At 39.9% G+C, this 16,016-nt stretch overlaps 1 protein-coding gene across 1 annotated transcript; it reads right to left on the bottom strand.

The window, feature by feature from the left end:
- Positions 1-6,066: 6,066 nt before the first annotated feature.
- CDX4 (caudal type homeobox 4) lies at positions 6,067-14,214 on the bottom strand. The gene is made up of 3 exons (XM_066333755.1): positions 13,794-14,214; positions 8,738-8,883; positions 6,067-6,341 (listed from the first exon to the last, which is right to left on the bottom strand). The coding sequence occupies exons 1-3, from the start codon at positions 14,212-14,214 to the stop codon at positions 6,135-6,137; spliced, it is 774 nt and encodes a 257-aa protein (XP_066189852.1). The 3' UTR covers positions 6,067-6,134.
- Positions 14,215-16,016: the final 1,802 nt, after the last annotated feature.

The following is a 16,016-nucleotide window of genomic DNA, read 5'->3' as shown; positions in this document are numbered from 1 at the left end:
GTTTGGTACTCTCCTGGTCTCCCCTCCGGCCGCCCCCGCCTCAGGTGCGTGAGGGTGACCGGCGGCTCCCGGGCGGAGCTTTAATTTGTTGGTTACAGGGAAGCCAGGGGAAAAAAAAAAACAAAAAAAACCAAAAAAACCCCACAACCCAAAATAAAAACCTGTCTGGATTTTAATTTGCTTTCAAAAATAATAATAAAGAAATAAATTCTTCCAACTCTTAGGGGTACAAGGGACTGTTGTTACCACATTCATACCTCCCCCTCGCGCCTCCCTCAGGTGCGCGAGCGGCTCCTGAGGGAAAGCGGGGGCAGGTGCTGATCCTTTCTTTTAACCTTTTTTCCTTCTAACCTCTTTTCCAGGTGTGTTTCTGTGACGGTTTTAATAAAAGCAGCCAAGTAGCGCTTTCTGCCCTTCCCCACCTGTGTTTTTCCCCGCCGTGTCGCTCCCCGGGGCACCTGAGGTGAAGATAAGGGAGTCGTGGAGTTTTCCCGGAGCTTTGGGCTTTGTTGGTGGGTTTGCAAAGTGAGTTCTGTGCAGCCTGACGGGGTGGTGAGAGGGAAGAAAATCCACATAAAAATAGCAAAACTGGGGGAAAAATCCATCTCAGAATACTTCAAGGGAATGCCCCCATCAGCACACAGGTGTAAGCTAATATTGAGGTAATAAGCACTTAATTACCTACTGCAAGTGGAAAAAAAAAAATCCAAAAACTATTGGTGTTTGTAATTGCAACAGAATGAAAAGCGAAATTATGAGAGGGGATGTTGGTGCTTTTTAGTATTAGTGTAGCTCCTATAAAGTGTTGGCTCTGGTATGTGTCCAAATCAGAATTCCTGACCCACAGGTACTCTAATAAGGAATGATCTCCATCCCTATTTGTTGTTCCCAGGAAAATACTTTCCTCATAAATCATCTTTATTTTTTTTCAGGAGTTTCTAGACTGCAGCAAAATGCAGATGACTTGACAGTGAAAGTTTTTGTTGCCTCCGAAAGTAACACTTTATTGAGCTACAGTTTTATCAGTGCTGCTTATCCATCTTATGTGGAGCTGCAGGTAAATCACACTCCAAGCTAGAGAAAACAATTAAAGAGGCAAGTTGTTACAAAATGAAATTTTGTTCTTCTATTTTTGTCAAAATACTTTTTTCTTATTTAGCATTGAATGTTGCAGTAAATTGTGGAGGAGGTAAGTAATTGTCCAAATACTGAAAATACATCCTCTGTTTAGAAACATGATAAAAAAGAGGAAATTATTCTATACTTAAGGATCTGATTTTTTTTTTGGTACTCAATCTTCATATAGATTCATAACCAATGGGAAGAAAGCGTTGAAACAACTGAAATAAAGTTATATGTAGGAGTATTAATAAGGTACTGGACTTTATTTTACTCTCTGTTAAATTCTGAATGTTTGCTTTAACTGGTGTGAAAACCAAAAAGGTAAGTGCTGTAAGAGCTTGACAATTCCACGAGGTTGAAAGAGGAAGGAACAAGAAGAATGTGTTGCTGGAAAGTGAAATAAATCCCCTGGAATTGTCTGCAATTCAGCTCTTATATTCAATACAACAATGGTGACACTCAGGGCAAGGTCTGGCCAACAGGAACACATTCAGCACAGTCTCGTGTTTAATTGAAAATCCTCCATTTAATGCAACCTGGGTTTTGATTTAATAAACAAGCCAATGTTACAGACACTTAAATGGACATTGTGCCAGAAGGACAAATGTGATGGCATTAAGGCATCAGCTCCAAAGCAGGTGGTGCAATGATTTGCTGAATTGAGTGCAAAATGAAGCATAACTTACTGTGTGACCTCTTTATAATGAGGGTCTGAGGTGTTAACAAACCAAGAAAAGAAGTTTTTTTTAATTGGAAAGGTACTTTGCTTAGCAGCTTCATATTTAACATCTTGTGCTTTTAAATAATAGATTGATTGATGTAGATCCATGTTCAAAAATAATCGAAGTTTCAAGAGGTTGTCAGGTTTCTGGTCCAGGGTGGGGTTTTTTTTTGGCCATGATGACTACTACAAGCAGCCAGTTAGGGGTTTAAAGTCTTTGTAAACTGATAATGTAAATATCTTACAATGAGGTACTTTCCTATTCCTAGTCTAAGCTATCTGTAACTGAGGGTACCTCTGTATTTTTCTTTATTTTCTCCCACTGATCAATATTTAGAAGCTAATTCATAAATCAAAATCACTGTGCTGCTACACTGAGTGTCAGCAAGAGCAGTTTGTGCCAGAGGCCCTTCTTGCTGAAGTATTTCTGGATGGTGGGACTGAGGAGGGCAGTTCTGCCAAAGCCTTGGCCCCTCTCAGGGTCCTCATAAGAATTGAGATGATTCAGATAAATGTCAGAAAGGATTTGCTGGCTGCTGGAATTAGACAGAATTGTGTGGTGCACAGTTTTCTTTTGATAGCAGCGTGGTGGTAAAGGGGCTCACTGCCTTGCAAACTGGAACCACCAGTCAATCTGCTGAATTCCAACAGTGTGATGGTTTTCTATTCACATACAGTGAAGAACAGGAAACTTGCAGGGCTTGGGGAAGAGAACCACTGGGTGCAAAGGATGGCATTTGATTTATTATCATTTTAATTGCTTAACAGTGCTAAGGGAGAGTATAAATAAAGTCCCTGGAGAAGTCTTCAAAGGAAGAAAGATAAATATTGAAAAATATTATTTATAGCCTTTAGTGTTCCATCCATGTAAACAGAAATTTAAACACAGGGGCAGGTCACATCTGCTGAAGTTTCCCCTTCACAGAGGCAATGCTGAAGAGTCAAACACAGCTGCCCAGAAACTGGTGGAGTGCCAGGACTTTGTGGTGCCTCCATCCCCGTGCACATCCCCATCTCGTGCTCCCGTGCTGGCAGAACATGACTCATGGATGGGCTCCTCTCAGGCTGCCCTGGAGTCCTTTGAAATGTGCCAGCAGGGAGTGCTCCATCTGTGTTTTGGTTTGGGATGATGTTTTCTGGCTCGTGGCATGGCTGCAGCCTGACCCAGTGTCTAAGGGCTGCCAGAGGCAGGGTAAGGATTTTCTTTGAGCTTGCCATTTTCCCCTCTCTCTGCCTTTGCAGCCTCCTGAGCTGGTACTCTGACTGCAGTTAAATCACTCCCTGATGGAGTTTAAAAAATAAGTAATTAGTGTAAAAGAGTTTAGTAATTTTTTCCTTAGATTATTTTGAGAAGCAGCTGTGCCACTGCACTTAGGTTGAAAGGGATGTTGGGATCCATATTGGGGGTAGTTATGCACAGCAACAGATGAGGGGGATGACTTCTTACTTGACTGAACTATAGTCAGAGAAAATAATCTGATCCACTCTGTAGGCTTAGAGATCATTATCTAGTGGATGAAAGAGACTCTCCCCTAATATTAACATATGCTTGGGATGGGTTTAAAACACATCTGATGGATAAAACTCAGGTTAAAGATCATGAAAAAGAGGAACAGTTTTATTGACAAGACTGGTATTAAACATGCCAGAGGAGGTGCTTTGTATCCCATTCCAACTCTAAAAACATCTAAAATGGGCTCATTTAGAGTGATTCCTTTATCAGCTGTGGTGGTTCTGAGTGCAGTCAGTGGTTTCAGTGGCTCCTCTGGGCAGTTTGTCAGGGCAGGGTGGTTTTTCCTGACTGCCTGGAGCTTGCTTAGAATCTGCAAGATGATGATTTGAGTATGTTCAATGTGAGCCTGGTAAATAACTGTGTTTCATTTCAACTTTGTCATAAATTAGAAGGGAAATCTGAAGCAGTGCTTTTCTAATACACAGATATAATGGATGGTGTGTTGTGTGTACTGGCTATTCCTCCTTGATGATATGAAAACTGATCAGATGAAAAAAAATCTGAGAACTAGAAGAAGGTTTCTCTCTCTCTCTCCAATTCTGTACCACTGCTAAGGCTCACAAAAGCCCTCTCCTGGTTTCCATAGAAATCGCCCTTGTGCTGATTTGAGGTAAAGGTTCACTTCCCTTTTTTCTTGTATATGTAAAATCTGAGTTTCCTGAGAGATTATTTTATCTTTTATATCCTTCATGTATAGAAGGACAACCCAGGCAGAGGGGCTGGTGCAACTGGGGAAACTTCCTTTTCCAAGGAAAAAGAAAATCTGGATTTATTTGACTGAAGAGCAGAGAGAAAAGGCATGTGTGTGTCACATGTGCATGTCTGTGAATCTGAACAGAACCAGCTCAATGTGTGCATGTGCCACAACGTGCTCTGGCTCCTCAAATGTCCATGTGATCCCACTGGAATGAGTGGATTTAGGAGATCCTGAGTTAAACCCATGCAGATGGACTCTCAATTTCTCATGGGGCTGAGTTTTATAACTATTTATATACACAAGATTTTCTCTTTACAGTTTGTTTGCATTAGAATACACCTATTTATTTTGAACCATATGATAGGAGATGACTAGAAAATCTATTGGGGAACCACCCACCAAATGTTTACAGTGAGTAAGGTCTTAATCTGTGTTACAGGATTTCTGACTAGTTTAGTTTGAGGCATGTCTACAAAGATATAATTCAGAATTTAGTTCTGATGAGTGTTATTCTTGTAACTTCCAACAGAATTGCTTTCATGGCGTTACTCTAAAAGAGTTATTTTAAAATAAACGGGGAATAGTAAAGCATAGCCTCAAATTTGTTATCCAGTGTTTTGAGTCCAGATGATGAGAGCTTTGACAAGTTCTGTCCATGGTGCTCAGTGCATTATCAATGCTCATTGACATGGAGAAAAGCAGAATTTATTCTGCTGTTTCTGAGGGCAGGAGTTTGATGTTGCTGAAGTAAGTGACGTGTGATTTTCTTAATGCTGTTTTCTGTTTGTGTTTTGCTTTTTTCCCTTTTTATTGCCTTTGCTCCCCCTGACATTTTCAGGAGTATTACATTTTCCCAAGAGAGCTGTTCACTTGTATACTAGCAAAAAGGTCATATTAAGAAATTTTAAAGAATAATAGTACTGAAGGGCTTGGGAGATTTTTTTAGTGCTTTGGGTTTTCTTTCTACCTTTTTCCAGACTCATCACTTATCTTTCAGATACCACTGCTACCCTCTCACCTACCACATGGAGTAATTAAAGCCGACCCCACTGGGATGATGTCCTTAATTTGTCCTCTTTCAGGGGTGCCCATGACATAAACATTCCTTTTGTGATTGCTCAGCTGCAGGTGACAGCTTCAAAATACCCTCTCAGCTACTTTGGGAGAGTTGTTGCCTTCAGCCCCAGAGAAGTGTCAGGGATAAAATCAGTGGCCTGAGACTGCTCCTGGTTCACTTCAAATGTTTGAAGATGTCAAGCAAATTCTGTATTTGCTTTTTGGTGGTTTGCTTGTAGTAACACTTCTGTTTCCATTCCATTTGTGCTCAGATTTTTGAGCAATAATATGTGCAGTCCTAGAAGATTGGGGTGATACTTATCTTCCAAATTATCCGGCATTTTCTAATGTATATGAGAAATTGCTGCATTTCTTACAGTTGAACAAATCTTGGCAGGATTGGTATATTCTGTATCTGTAACTATTGCTTGAATACAATTCCACAGGGCAGAGATGATCTGTGTTAAATGCAATATGTTGGTATAACAACATTATTGTGTTCCTTGAGCATTTAGAAGTGTTTTAAATGGTTTTGCTGTTTTCAAAAAGTAGCATTCTTTTCAGTCCATTTAAGTGTAAATATTTATTAACATCTACAGTCTCCTCTAATTATATAAATGGAACAAACCAAAACACACCCAGATTCTTATATTTTCTGCAATAGGACTCTATTTTATAATCAGTTCTCTTAGTTTTCTGTGTGTATGTATGATCAGACTAGAACTACCTGTAGTGAATCTTCAGCAGCATCATTCCTTGTGTCAGTGTCTGAAGCAAATTACCTGCTAGCAAAGATACCCAGAGATCAATCTTAGCAGCACAAAGTCCCTGAGATTTTTGCAATAATTAAAATAGTTTGGTTATAGGCTCAGCTTTCCTGCTTAGAAATCAGCACTCTGAAGGCAGAGAAGTGGAAATGGTCCCTTGCAAAGTTGAGTTTCCAAGGTGAGGGGTGGCAGCGATGGAGAAATCCATTCTTCCTTTTTCTTTTTTCCTGTTTTGTTGGGGTTTTTTCCCCCCTCTGATCATTCTGAAACGATGACTTGATGAATGTCATTAGGCTGTAATCCATTGATTCCATGTGGTGGTGGGAACAGAGAATTTGACAGTTCATTTGGGCTGAGTGACCCAGAGTCACTCTGAGCTGAGCCCCCGCTGCCATCAAACTGCGAGATTTTCTTCTTGAGCAATTTCCTCTCTTTTGCTCGGCGATTCTGGAACCAGATTTTCACCTGGGGCATTATAAATGATACCTGATTAATTCAAAGTGCTGCTCAACCTTTTACAGTTATTATAGCAATGGAAATATAGGTAAGTTCACAAATTACTATTTCAAAACCCAAAACTCAAAGCAAACAAATGAAAAGTCATAAGAAAAAAAAGCCCCAAAGCTAAAACCAAACAAAAAAATCCTCCACAAACCAAAATACTGAATTTGTGCAGTGAAAAGTTTTTGCATTATTCTGTATTAATTTTTGGCATAATAATCAATGGAAATTTGATTTTTTTTCTTTCTTGATTTCCTTTTTGTCTTGGGCCTGGAGTAAAGTGCACACACTGTTATATTTAGGAACACAGAAATCAATGAACTCATTGAGACTGAGAGGCCACAGAGTTCATCCTTTCAGATTTGCCCAGTGTCATAATTTAGCAAGATGCACTTATGGATTAATTGTGAAGATCTCTTTATTAGCTATGTTACAGATTAATTCAAAGCTGAGTAGTGAGGGTTCTTTTTCTTCATTTATGTTGTGAGTGATTTTTGTGTGTGCACATATTCTTATGTATTTAAAAGTTTTGATTGTTTTTTATTACTGGAATATATATTTAAACATGTATTTTACAGATACATGTGTACTGTTATACATATAAATTACTTACAGACAGTCAATTTCCCAGGCTCATTGCGCAGGTGAAAGACTTAGCTGTTTAAAATCTACTTGAAGTATCTCTCTTTTCTTTCCTTATGTGAAAGTGTGAATGAGGAGGAACTTCTGTTTGTATTTTCCTTCTTGCTAACTGTGTTCTTAATTCACAGTATTTGTTACAGCCTTTAAGGTGTGTTAAATACAATACAATACAGCAAGTTGTACCCTTGCTTTGTATTAAAAACCTCAGTGCTTTATATTTATTTTTTAAATATAAAATACTGATATTGGCATGAAGAAGCATTTAGCTCTGTCTGTCCTGTGGAAATGCAGATCAATTATGTATTTCTACATTATACCTGAAGGAACTTTACCAGTTAAAAATGGGGTGGCATTAGGAGCAGCAGCTCTGTAAAAGGAGCCTGCTGATTTTCTGCAGGATCACTGGTGACTCCAGGTATGTCTGTGTTCTAAATCAGCCACCTTGCATAACATTCAGGTGGAGGTTGCAAATCTCTCATAATTGCAGTTCTCTGAAAATTTTCCAGTGCAGCTCTGTCCTACTGTGTGACAAACTTTAGTCCATCCATGATAAACTTAGTTTTTGTTGTTCCTGCCTGGGAGCACTCACAGGCTGTGCAGTGCCCTCTCTGCTATTTGGGTCTGGGACTGAACATCACTGCACTAAAATATGTTTATAAAATTCCAGTGCTTTATCCTAAAATACCACTGATTGTCTCAGCATTCCTATGCTTCCAGCCTCTATTGGTCCCTCTTTGTTCCATGCTTTTCCACAGACTGAGTGCAGAATCACAAGAGGAACATTTTAAGACATCTTAGTGTGTATATTTAGAAAGAACAAAAGCTTGTAAAATTCTAAAAAGAAAGTCCTCTAGTTTATATTTACCTCGGGGCAATAATCTGGTTTTTAAATGAGATGACTAATTCAGTATCACCAAATCTGCCCTTCTCCTCCAGCTGGAGCAGAACCATTGCAATTCTGGAGGCTTAGACGCAGCAGTTATTATATCCACACACTGCAGAGCTGTGCTTGGGAAAGGTGCTCTCCAGCACAGGGGTTTTAGGGGATTCACCCTCAATTCCTCTGCTCATGAACCTGCCTTTACCCAGGACAGAGGTTAAATGTGTGCCAGATACGAGTGAAGGCAAAGCTGCTCTCCAAGGGAGCAAGGATCCAAGTGTGCACTTGAACATTCCCTGGATGGAGAGTCTTGGCTACACATATGGGGGGCAAAAAGAGATCCTGGCTTGAAAATCCAAGGCTGTAAAACCCTCCTGAATATGCGGAAATCTGACAGAGGAAGAATGTGGCCTGTGGAAACTGTGGCAATATATTTGTAACAAAAAAACCCCGTGGATATCTTGTTGGATTGAGTTTTAACTTTCCTGTCTTCCAGCTGAAACATATCAAATGCTTTGGATTTTTTTGCTGGCCATTATTTGGTGTGATTTCAAGAAAAAATAAAACTATGAATGTTGTAACCATTGGGACCATCGCTAAGATCCTGTTAAGCAGAAGTGTTTAAATTCCAAGGTGGAAAGTAAGAATAACTACTTTTTAAACTATAAATTAATTCCCAGTGTTGAGCTCCATATAACTGGAGGGTTGTGTCAAATGAGCTTGTTAATAACTGTGGGGTTTTGTGGTGGCTTCTCTGTGTGTCAAATGCAGAGGCAGGAGGTGGCTGCTGCCGTGTCCCCTGGCCACTGTGGGCACACCTGGGGGGAGCTCTCTGTACCTGTCTTTCCGAGAGTCCCAGGTTTGCTGCCAGTTCTGACTTCCTCCTGATTGTGATGTATCTGTTGCAGTGAAATTCCTTCTCTAATTCCAGTCTCTGGTGATCTGTGTAAACAACCCGGTACTTTTCTTTTGTTCTTGTTTTACCTGGTGAGGAAAGAAAGGAAAGGATATTCAGAGATTGAGTTGGATTTTCCAGAGCAGCTTGCAAACATCTCAGGCATTTCACAGGCATTAATTAAACTACAAAATACTTGTGTGGGATCATTTTCTGTGGTTCAGAGGAGGACTAGAGGTGCAGGGTGAAGTAAGAGTGTTGCTTACCAGAACTGTCTTTCCCTCTCTCTGTAAACATACATTTAAATATGTGAAGCTCTTAAGTGATAAACACCCTGAAGCATCTTAAATAATTGATAGCAGTACATAATTGGTGCTGGCTATATTAATCTCAAGGGGGTTTCATTTCAGTGCTCAGTGAAGTGACTTGTGTGTGAGAGCAGAAATAACCAGGATTTCAAGACTGAGCTTCAGTCACAATTTGTGCCGTTGTACTGTGGCCTAATTCTTTATCAGACTTAAAGACAACGATGTGTCCTCCTAGAAATGCTTTTCCTTTCTTGCATGGCCATAGGATAAACTTTGAAGTTCAATAATATCTTAATTTACTTTTTCAAAAAGGTCGAGTCTTGCCAGGTGCTGAGTGCCCGTAGGATGTTCCTGAGGGTACTCTGTGCTGGGCTTCCCTTTAGAGCTGGAGGTACTTGGCAATTTGTAAGATGAGGCAATGAAATCTTGTAAAATGATTTCAGGATCATCCTCTCTTTAATGTATAAAAGAAATATTCTTCAATATATAGGATATGTATGAGAATGTATCTCTCATTTAATATAATTTTTAAGCAATTCTTCATGTAATAATAATCTAGAGAGATCAGTCTGCAATTTATTTGTTCTCCTTTGCACTTTCAACAGCCAACTAGATAGTGTTCCTTTTTGCTTCTGATCTTCCCAGGTTTTTTTTGATGTGAGTTTTCTGGGACAAACTGTAGGACAAAGACTCCTTTAAAGTGGTTCCCTAAAATCCATTGAGGTGTTAAGATGAAGCACACGCCACACAAAGGAGCGACAAGGAGATCTTATCAAGAACCCCTTTCACATTCAGAAACACAAGCCAATTGGTTTGGAATTTACAAGCCCTAAACAAATGTCAGACGCTTTCATCTTAGCAGAGGAAAAAGGGACAGAAATAGATGAAGGAATATTTTTTTCCTCAGTTCTCTTTAATTTTGGACCGACACCGAGGACAGACTGGGATATTTTTATCTGAAGGTAGACAGAGCTGAAATATGCATAAATAGGGATATTTTCCCAAATCCTATGCCACTTCAACTTCCAGCATAGAAGATTTTCCTGTCTAAATTTGCAGGACTAAATCATCCAACTAAGTTTACTTTTTGCATGGTACAAATCGTTGGCTTTGAAATATTTGCCCTCAGTGATAGTTCTAATGCTAACAATAGTATAGATATTCAGGTTCCTTGTAAACTGAGGGCTTAGAGGGAATCTTTGAAAACAAGTTAAAATTCAACAAGGTTATTCCGGCCTCGCTATAATCAGCAAATATAACCATGATTTGAGGGGGTGGAGAAAAGGAGTAGTTTTCCCCATTCCCCTTGGTCATAAAATTCACAGAGTATTTCTTCTGAAGACAATAAAGCTGGGAGAAGGCCTCTTTATTTGCTGTGAAAATCATCACCCTTTCCGGCAATATAACTCCTGAAGAAAAGAGGGAGAAGGAAGAGACAAGACTGCATATCAAAGCAAAGTGAAGTGTTAAAAGGGTCTGTTGCCTCAATATGACAGATAGGCCTCAAAACCTCAGACAATGTAGGCCAGTGGAAAATAGATGTCACAACTAATTTACAAAGAAAAATAAATTAGCATTAAAGCAGGGGCCTGGCCTTTTTTCCTGCTTTTCTGTTTTGCTTTCTGGCCGTGTTTCTGCTGTTCTGTAGTCTGAATTACTTGTACATCACTGCTTGTTTAAACAAAGACATAAAATGTGTTTGCTATAGTTTAAAAAAAAATAAAAAAATCCTGTGGCTGAGCTTGTAACATACGAAAATCATGCTGATATTTTTTTAGTCCTGTTAAAGTCCCTTCTCTTTCTGAGAGGGGTCACTCCCAGATGAAGTTTCATATGAAGTTTTAAAACCTTTTTCTAGGCCCTTTTTAGTGAGTTTTACATTTTGAAGGTTGTCTGGCTCTCAGAAAATACACATCTTAACCCTGTTGATTACACAGGGTTTAGAAAATAATTGGAAGTTCTGCTCCAGCATAACTGAAGTCAATGGCAGATTTTATCACAGATTTTCAGTAAAACCAGGATCAGACTGTCAGGAATTCTTTAGATCTTCTTTTCCTCACTTGGAAGGCCTGACTGAGAAGATCTCTTCCAAGCCCACTTTCCATGTTTGGTTTTTTAAGAATTTCTTATTGCTTTATATATTTGCAATGTTTGCATGTTTAAAGTAAAACAAGGGTTGGTTCTGAATATACAGTTCTGGTCTTTTAGTCAGAGGATGCATCATTTCAAATCACTGTTTATCTGTTGAAAGGACAGAGTGCTTCTGTCTTTGTGATCTTGTTTCATCCTGAAGAGTGACTTGATCAGGTAAATTTTCATTTCACTTTACCTGCAGTTGATTTTTTTTTTGTATCAAATACTAAATAAGAATATTCAATCAGAACGTAGTGTCTTTAATAGAGTCTAAACAGAGAAGAAACAATTCCCACTGACATCCCCTCACTCAAAATACTTCCTGCTGTCTTGAGGACAGTATTTCAGGAGGTTCCCTCATCAGTGAGATGTGTTGTGGTTTCTGTTACTCCGTTCTTCTCACATACATTGATGTGTGTACACACTGCTGGAGTTAAGGACATACACATCTTTATGCATAGAAATGTATTTGTAGAGTTTAGGGCTCTAATTCTGGGATTTTAAGGCAATGAACGTTATTAAGCACTGATAACATTGAAGGAGAGGAACCAGTAGCTACTTTGATAACCCAAATAATATTATGGGAATAAGGAAAAAAAGCAAGTGTGCTCCAAAGAGGGGTTATAATGGCATCAAGTCAGTTTTCTTCTGGAGAAAACATTGATAAGGTGCTGCAGAGCAGTTACATATGTAATTTTAGCCTTGTGATTTATTTGAATTTTATTCCATTCATCACAGTTTTTTCTGTGTCGGGGTAAAAATTTTCTGTTTTTTTTCTTTTTTTTTTTTTTTTTTTTTTAAACACCAATGAAAAGCCAAGTCTCTTTGGTACTTTTCTTGTTTTGCACAATTGCCACATTTGTGCTTTACTCTCACGATCTCTTTTTTAAGGTGGGTTGATGCCTTGAGCTCACTTCTGTGAAGTCCTTGGCTGTTTTTAACACTTCAAAGGATTGGGTTCTAGGAATGCACAGCCTCAGGTCATGCTATTGATGGGCTCCATTCCACCTGTCCCGAATGGTTCATAAAATATTTCAGAATGTGTGTAAATCCTGTGTAAGCAGTTCTTAGACTAGAGATGAATTTAGGCCCAAAACTGTCTCTCTGAATTGCAAATATATTTTATACATTTGGACAAGTGCATGAGAAACCTTTCAGGGTCTTCCAAGGCTGTTCAATAAGTACAAAGCAAGGATTTAGATTTTCAAGTGTGTTAAACTTTAAGAATGTTATTCTTCAAGAATGCCACCCATTGAAAATTCAATACCAACATGACCCAGCCAGGGCTGCCTCATTGACATTCTGTAGTCTCAGCTGAATTTGATCTACACTCAAGTCTTGCATCACTTCTACACCTGGCGATCTCCCATGATGTTAATGAAATTACTGGGATTTACATGAGTATACGGAAGGGGGCAAAGCAGAGTGAATCTGCCTGGCTTTGAAGGCCTTTGTGGAGGCTCCGAGTGGCCCCAGAGCACTGTGATATCCTAATGTTCACCAGGCGTTTATATTTAGCAACAGAGGCAAAACAACGTGTGCCTGCTTTGTAATTAACAAACAATTACCAGGCTAATTTTGCTCCTGAGTAATAACCATTTGAAGGAGGATTTTGTCTGAAGCAGCAGCTCAGATTTTCTGTGTCTTCTGAGATTGCTCCAATTGTACTTACTCTGCTTTCTCTGGAGCATTTCTTTGATGCTCCCTAACACACACTTACTACTTTTAACCTTAACAACAGATTTAGCAAATCTTGCTACACCCAGTTTCCACCTTGGGAATACACATGGAAAGGTTCATCTGGCAGGCAGCTTGTGGCAAGAGCAGGCGCATCACTGAGTGGCACTTGCAGGAAAAGAGGTTTCTAATTGTGTAATTGTGGAAGCTGAAAAATTCTGGCACGTAAGGAAAGTAAGACTGATGTGAAATTAAATGAAAAGGAAGCTTAACCGAGGAATTATGTGATCTGCAAACAGAATAGTCTGTGCTGGTTGTTTGAGTCAGATTGCTTCTCAAGGAATATTTGTGCTCGTCTAATAAATCTGAGCAGAAAGCTATGAGACATGGGAAAATTGCAGAAAATTGCATAATCACTGCAGTTAGATCAGAGCACATAGTTTTCTTTATAATTATTGAGAAGTCTGTAAAGATTAAAAAGATCAGCCTGGGTCTATATTGATATCTCCCCTGCAGCACAAAATAACCATGTAGTATTTCTGTCTGTAACTGTTAAATGTAGCTGGTTTGCTCTGTAACCCTTTCATGATAATCATGTTTATCACACCAAATGCTTTACAGAATGTTCCAACAGGGATCCCTGGAGCTGAGCTCCAGCCATGTCTGACCACATCAGCCATTCCACTACAGCAACCACATAAAGGCTTTATGGGAGAAAGTGAGACTAGCAGAAATTTAGCTAAAACCGCATTAAACAGCGGTAGGTTAAATAAATGTCCTAAATGACCCATCAACTATGTGCTTCAAGTAAAGTCAATTATTTCTAAGCTCAGTGATAGCAAAAGATGCTTTCTGAGGCTGGAAGTCGAATTTCCACTCACCAGCAGCGTTGGTTGGCACCGTTTTCCTCATCCACTCGTAGGAGCCGTGCCTTTGGCTGTTGGGCGAGCCGTGCTGGGCGCTGACGCTGTCTCCAGGAGGCAGGGGCGCAGCGGCAGGCGCGGGGTGCAGGGAGCTGTAGTCAGCAGAGCTGTAGGAGCCCTGGCCAGGGGACGAGCCGTTGATGTGGGCAGCGGCGCTGGCAGGGCCCGGGCCGTAGGCGCTCCAGTCCTCGCGCTGGGCGCCGTAGTGGGAGCCCCAGGCCGCCTGCCCGTGGCTGTCCAGGCCTGGCACGGGGTGGTAGCCCAGGTACTCGGGGTAGGCTGGAGCAGACACGAAGTTCTGCACGGGCAGGTTGTTGTTGTTGGCCCTGGTAGGTCCTGGGTACATGCTGGGCTCCTCCAACAGCGAGCTCACGTACATGGCTGGCCCAGGCTGTAAACACGGCGTCACAACATCCTGGTCTTCAGTGTCTTCTTTGACTGCTCAAAAATATTTGTGTTTTCTCTAATAATGCCACTCTGCTTAGAATCTTCTACTTCATCCTCTTTTATTATCAACTGTGTTACCAGGTGCTGGTGGTAATGGTTTACCAAGATCTTGTCTGACGTCAGCCCAACTGCCTGCCTCATAATTACATTTACATTCAAATGAAGGGCTGACCAACCCCACCTTGCTGCTGGTTCTGGTGCTTTCTCTTTCAGAGAACTTTTATCTATCCTATTATCGTGCCCTGATATTCAACAGTGATCCCAGTTCTGTAAGATGATGCAACAGTTGCTTGGATTTGTAACTTAAATAGTTAAGTAAATAGACCTTTTTAAAATAAATTAGAGTGGTGACTTAAATAGTAATGTTTAACTTTCTTGTCTGAAACCTTTATTTTGCCAGGTATTATCAATCAACAAATAAATCTGTTAGTCTCTTAATTTCCCATATAACTTTAAAAATATCCTTTTTAGTCTTTAACGGATACAATCAATTTGAATAATTGTAATTCAATAACTTTAGAACATAGAGCACGTTGTAAACAGCATGTCTTGAGTATAACTGTCTCAAAAATGTTCCTCTCATTGTTGATGTTTGTAAGAGGTTTTGCATAATGGGAGAGTTTAAAGCTCTGACTGTAAGACACATGTTCACACTCTCCCCATACAGAGTGATTTAAGAGATCCCTTCATCTGGTGGCTGTTGCAAACTGATAAATTTTAAAAAGCAGACAATAAATCTTCCTAACAAAGATGGTGCCAGAAGTACAAAGAAAATGACTGTAAAAGGTAGTGAAAAAAAGTCTTTGATTAGGCCCAGGAATATTGTTGGCTTCTGTTTCAAGCCAACCTTTATCTGCCTGAAAGGAGGCTGGTTCCTTCCTCTGAGGCTGCTGGCTGTAGTCTGCTTTCCTTGGCAGCTTGGGCCAGGGAAATCAGCAGGGAGAGAAATCTGGATTGTTAAGGTTGTGGATCAGAAACTTAACCTGATGCTGCTCTGAGACACGCGGGTCCTCCCTGGGTCAATGTTCGTGTCCCTCTGAGAAAAATGATTCCGAAAGTGGCTTTATATCCTGTTACTAACAGCTTGTTATTAGCAGGAGAACTAAACCACACCCTAGGACTTTAGAATTGCCTCTCTGGGTTGTGTAGCTGCAATTTGTGGAGTGAATTCGCCGTATTTTTATTTTGGATGGGTTTCTTTGCAATGAGCTATTTGTAAGGGCTATGCTTGCAAAAGAGGTGCAAATTACAATGAGTTGTTTCCCTTTACAGAGGTGTGGGTTTTCATTCAGGACCCTTTGTATTTTGACACTGCTGGTATTCACACATCCCTTCTAATTCCAGCACTAAAGGATTCTAAGTGTGTACTTACAGACAGGAAAGATATTCCTCTTCCCTTTAGGACTGGCCTTTTTGGAGAAAGAATTTGTCCTGAGAAGTGTAGCAAAATCTTCGTAATTAATTTTGGTATATTTACAGAGTTCTACATTAAGCATTGGGATTCTCAGAACGTTGAGGCAAGTTGTGTGGGATAGGGCAAGGAAAAAAAAAAGATATTCTGTAATTGGTGTACCCTTATAAAAATAGACATTAAAAATGAATGGAAAGAGACTCTTAATCCCTTTATCTTGAAAGACGTGCAATTGTAACATAGTTTTTGAGAGCCCACAGACTTTTTAGTACTGAACGTCATCCAGATGAAAGAAGATGTGTTTCCCGTATCCTTGGGAATAT

The sequence above is a fragment of the Sylvia atricapilla genome, chromosome 21 (assembly GCF_009819655.1).
Source record: "Sylvia atricapilla isolate bSylAtr1 chromosome 21, bSylAtr1.pri, whole genome shotgun sequence".
Classification (NCBI taxonomy): domain Eukaryota; kingdom Metazoa; phylum Chordata; class Aves; order Passeriformes; family Sylviidae; genus Sylvia; species Sylvia atricapilla.
The sequence above is the reverse complement of the archived record's forward strand: the minus strand, read 5'-3'. Positions and strand labels throughout refer to the sequence as shown.

Excerpts from the sequence above, each read along its gene's own strand:
- CDX4 (XM_066333755.1), bottom strand. The coding sequence starts at position 14,214 with ATGTACGTGAGCTCGCTGTTGGAGGAGCCCAGCATGTACCCAGGACCT. Across the intron at positions 8,884-13,793 it reads GGTGCCAACCAACGCTGCTG|GTAAAACAAGAACAAAAGAA; the intron begins GTGAGTGGAAAT and ends TTTCCTCACCAG. Across the intron at positions 6,342-8,737 it reads TGGGACTCTCGGAAAGACAG|GTGAAAATCTGGTTCCAGAA; the intron begins GTACAGAGAGCT and ends ATAATGCCCCAG.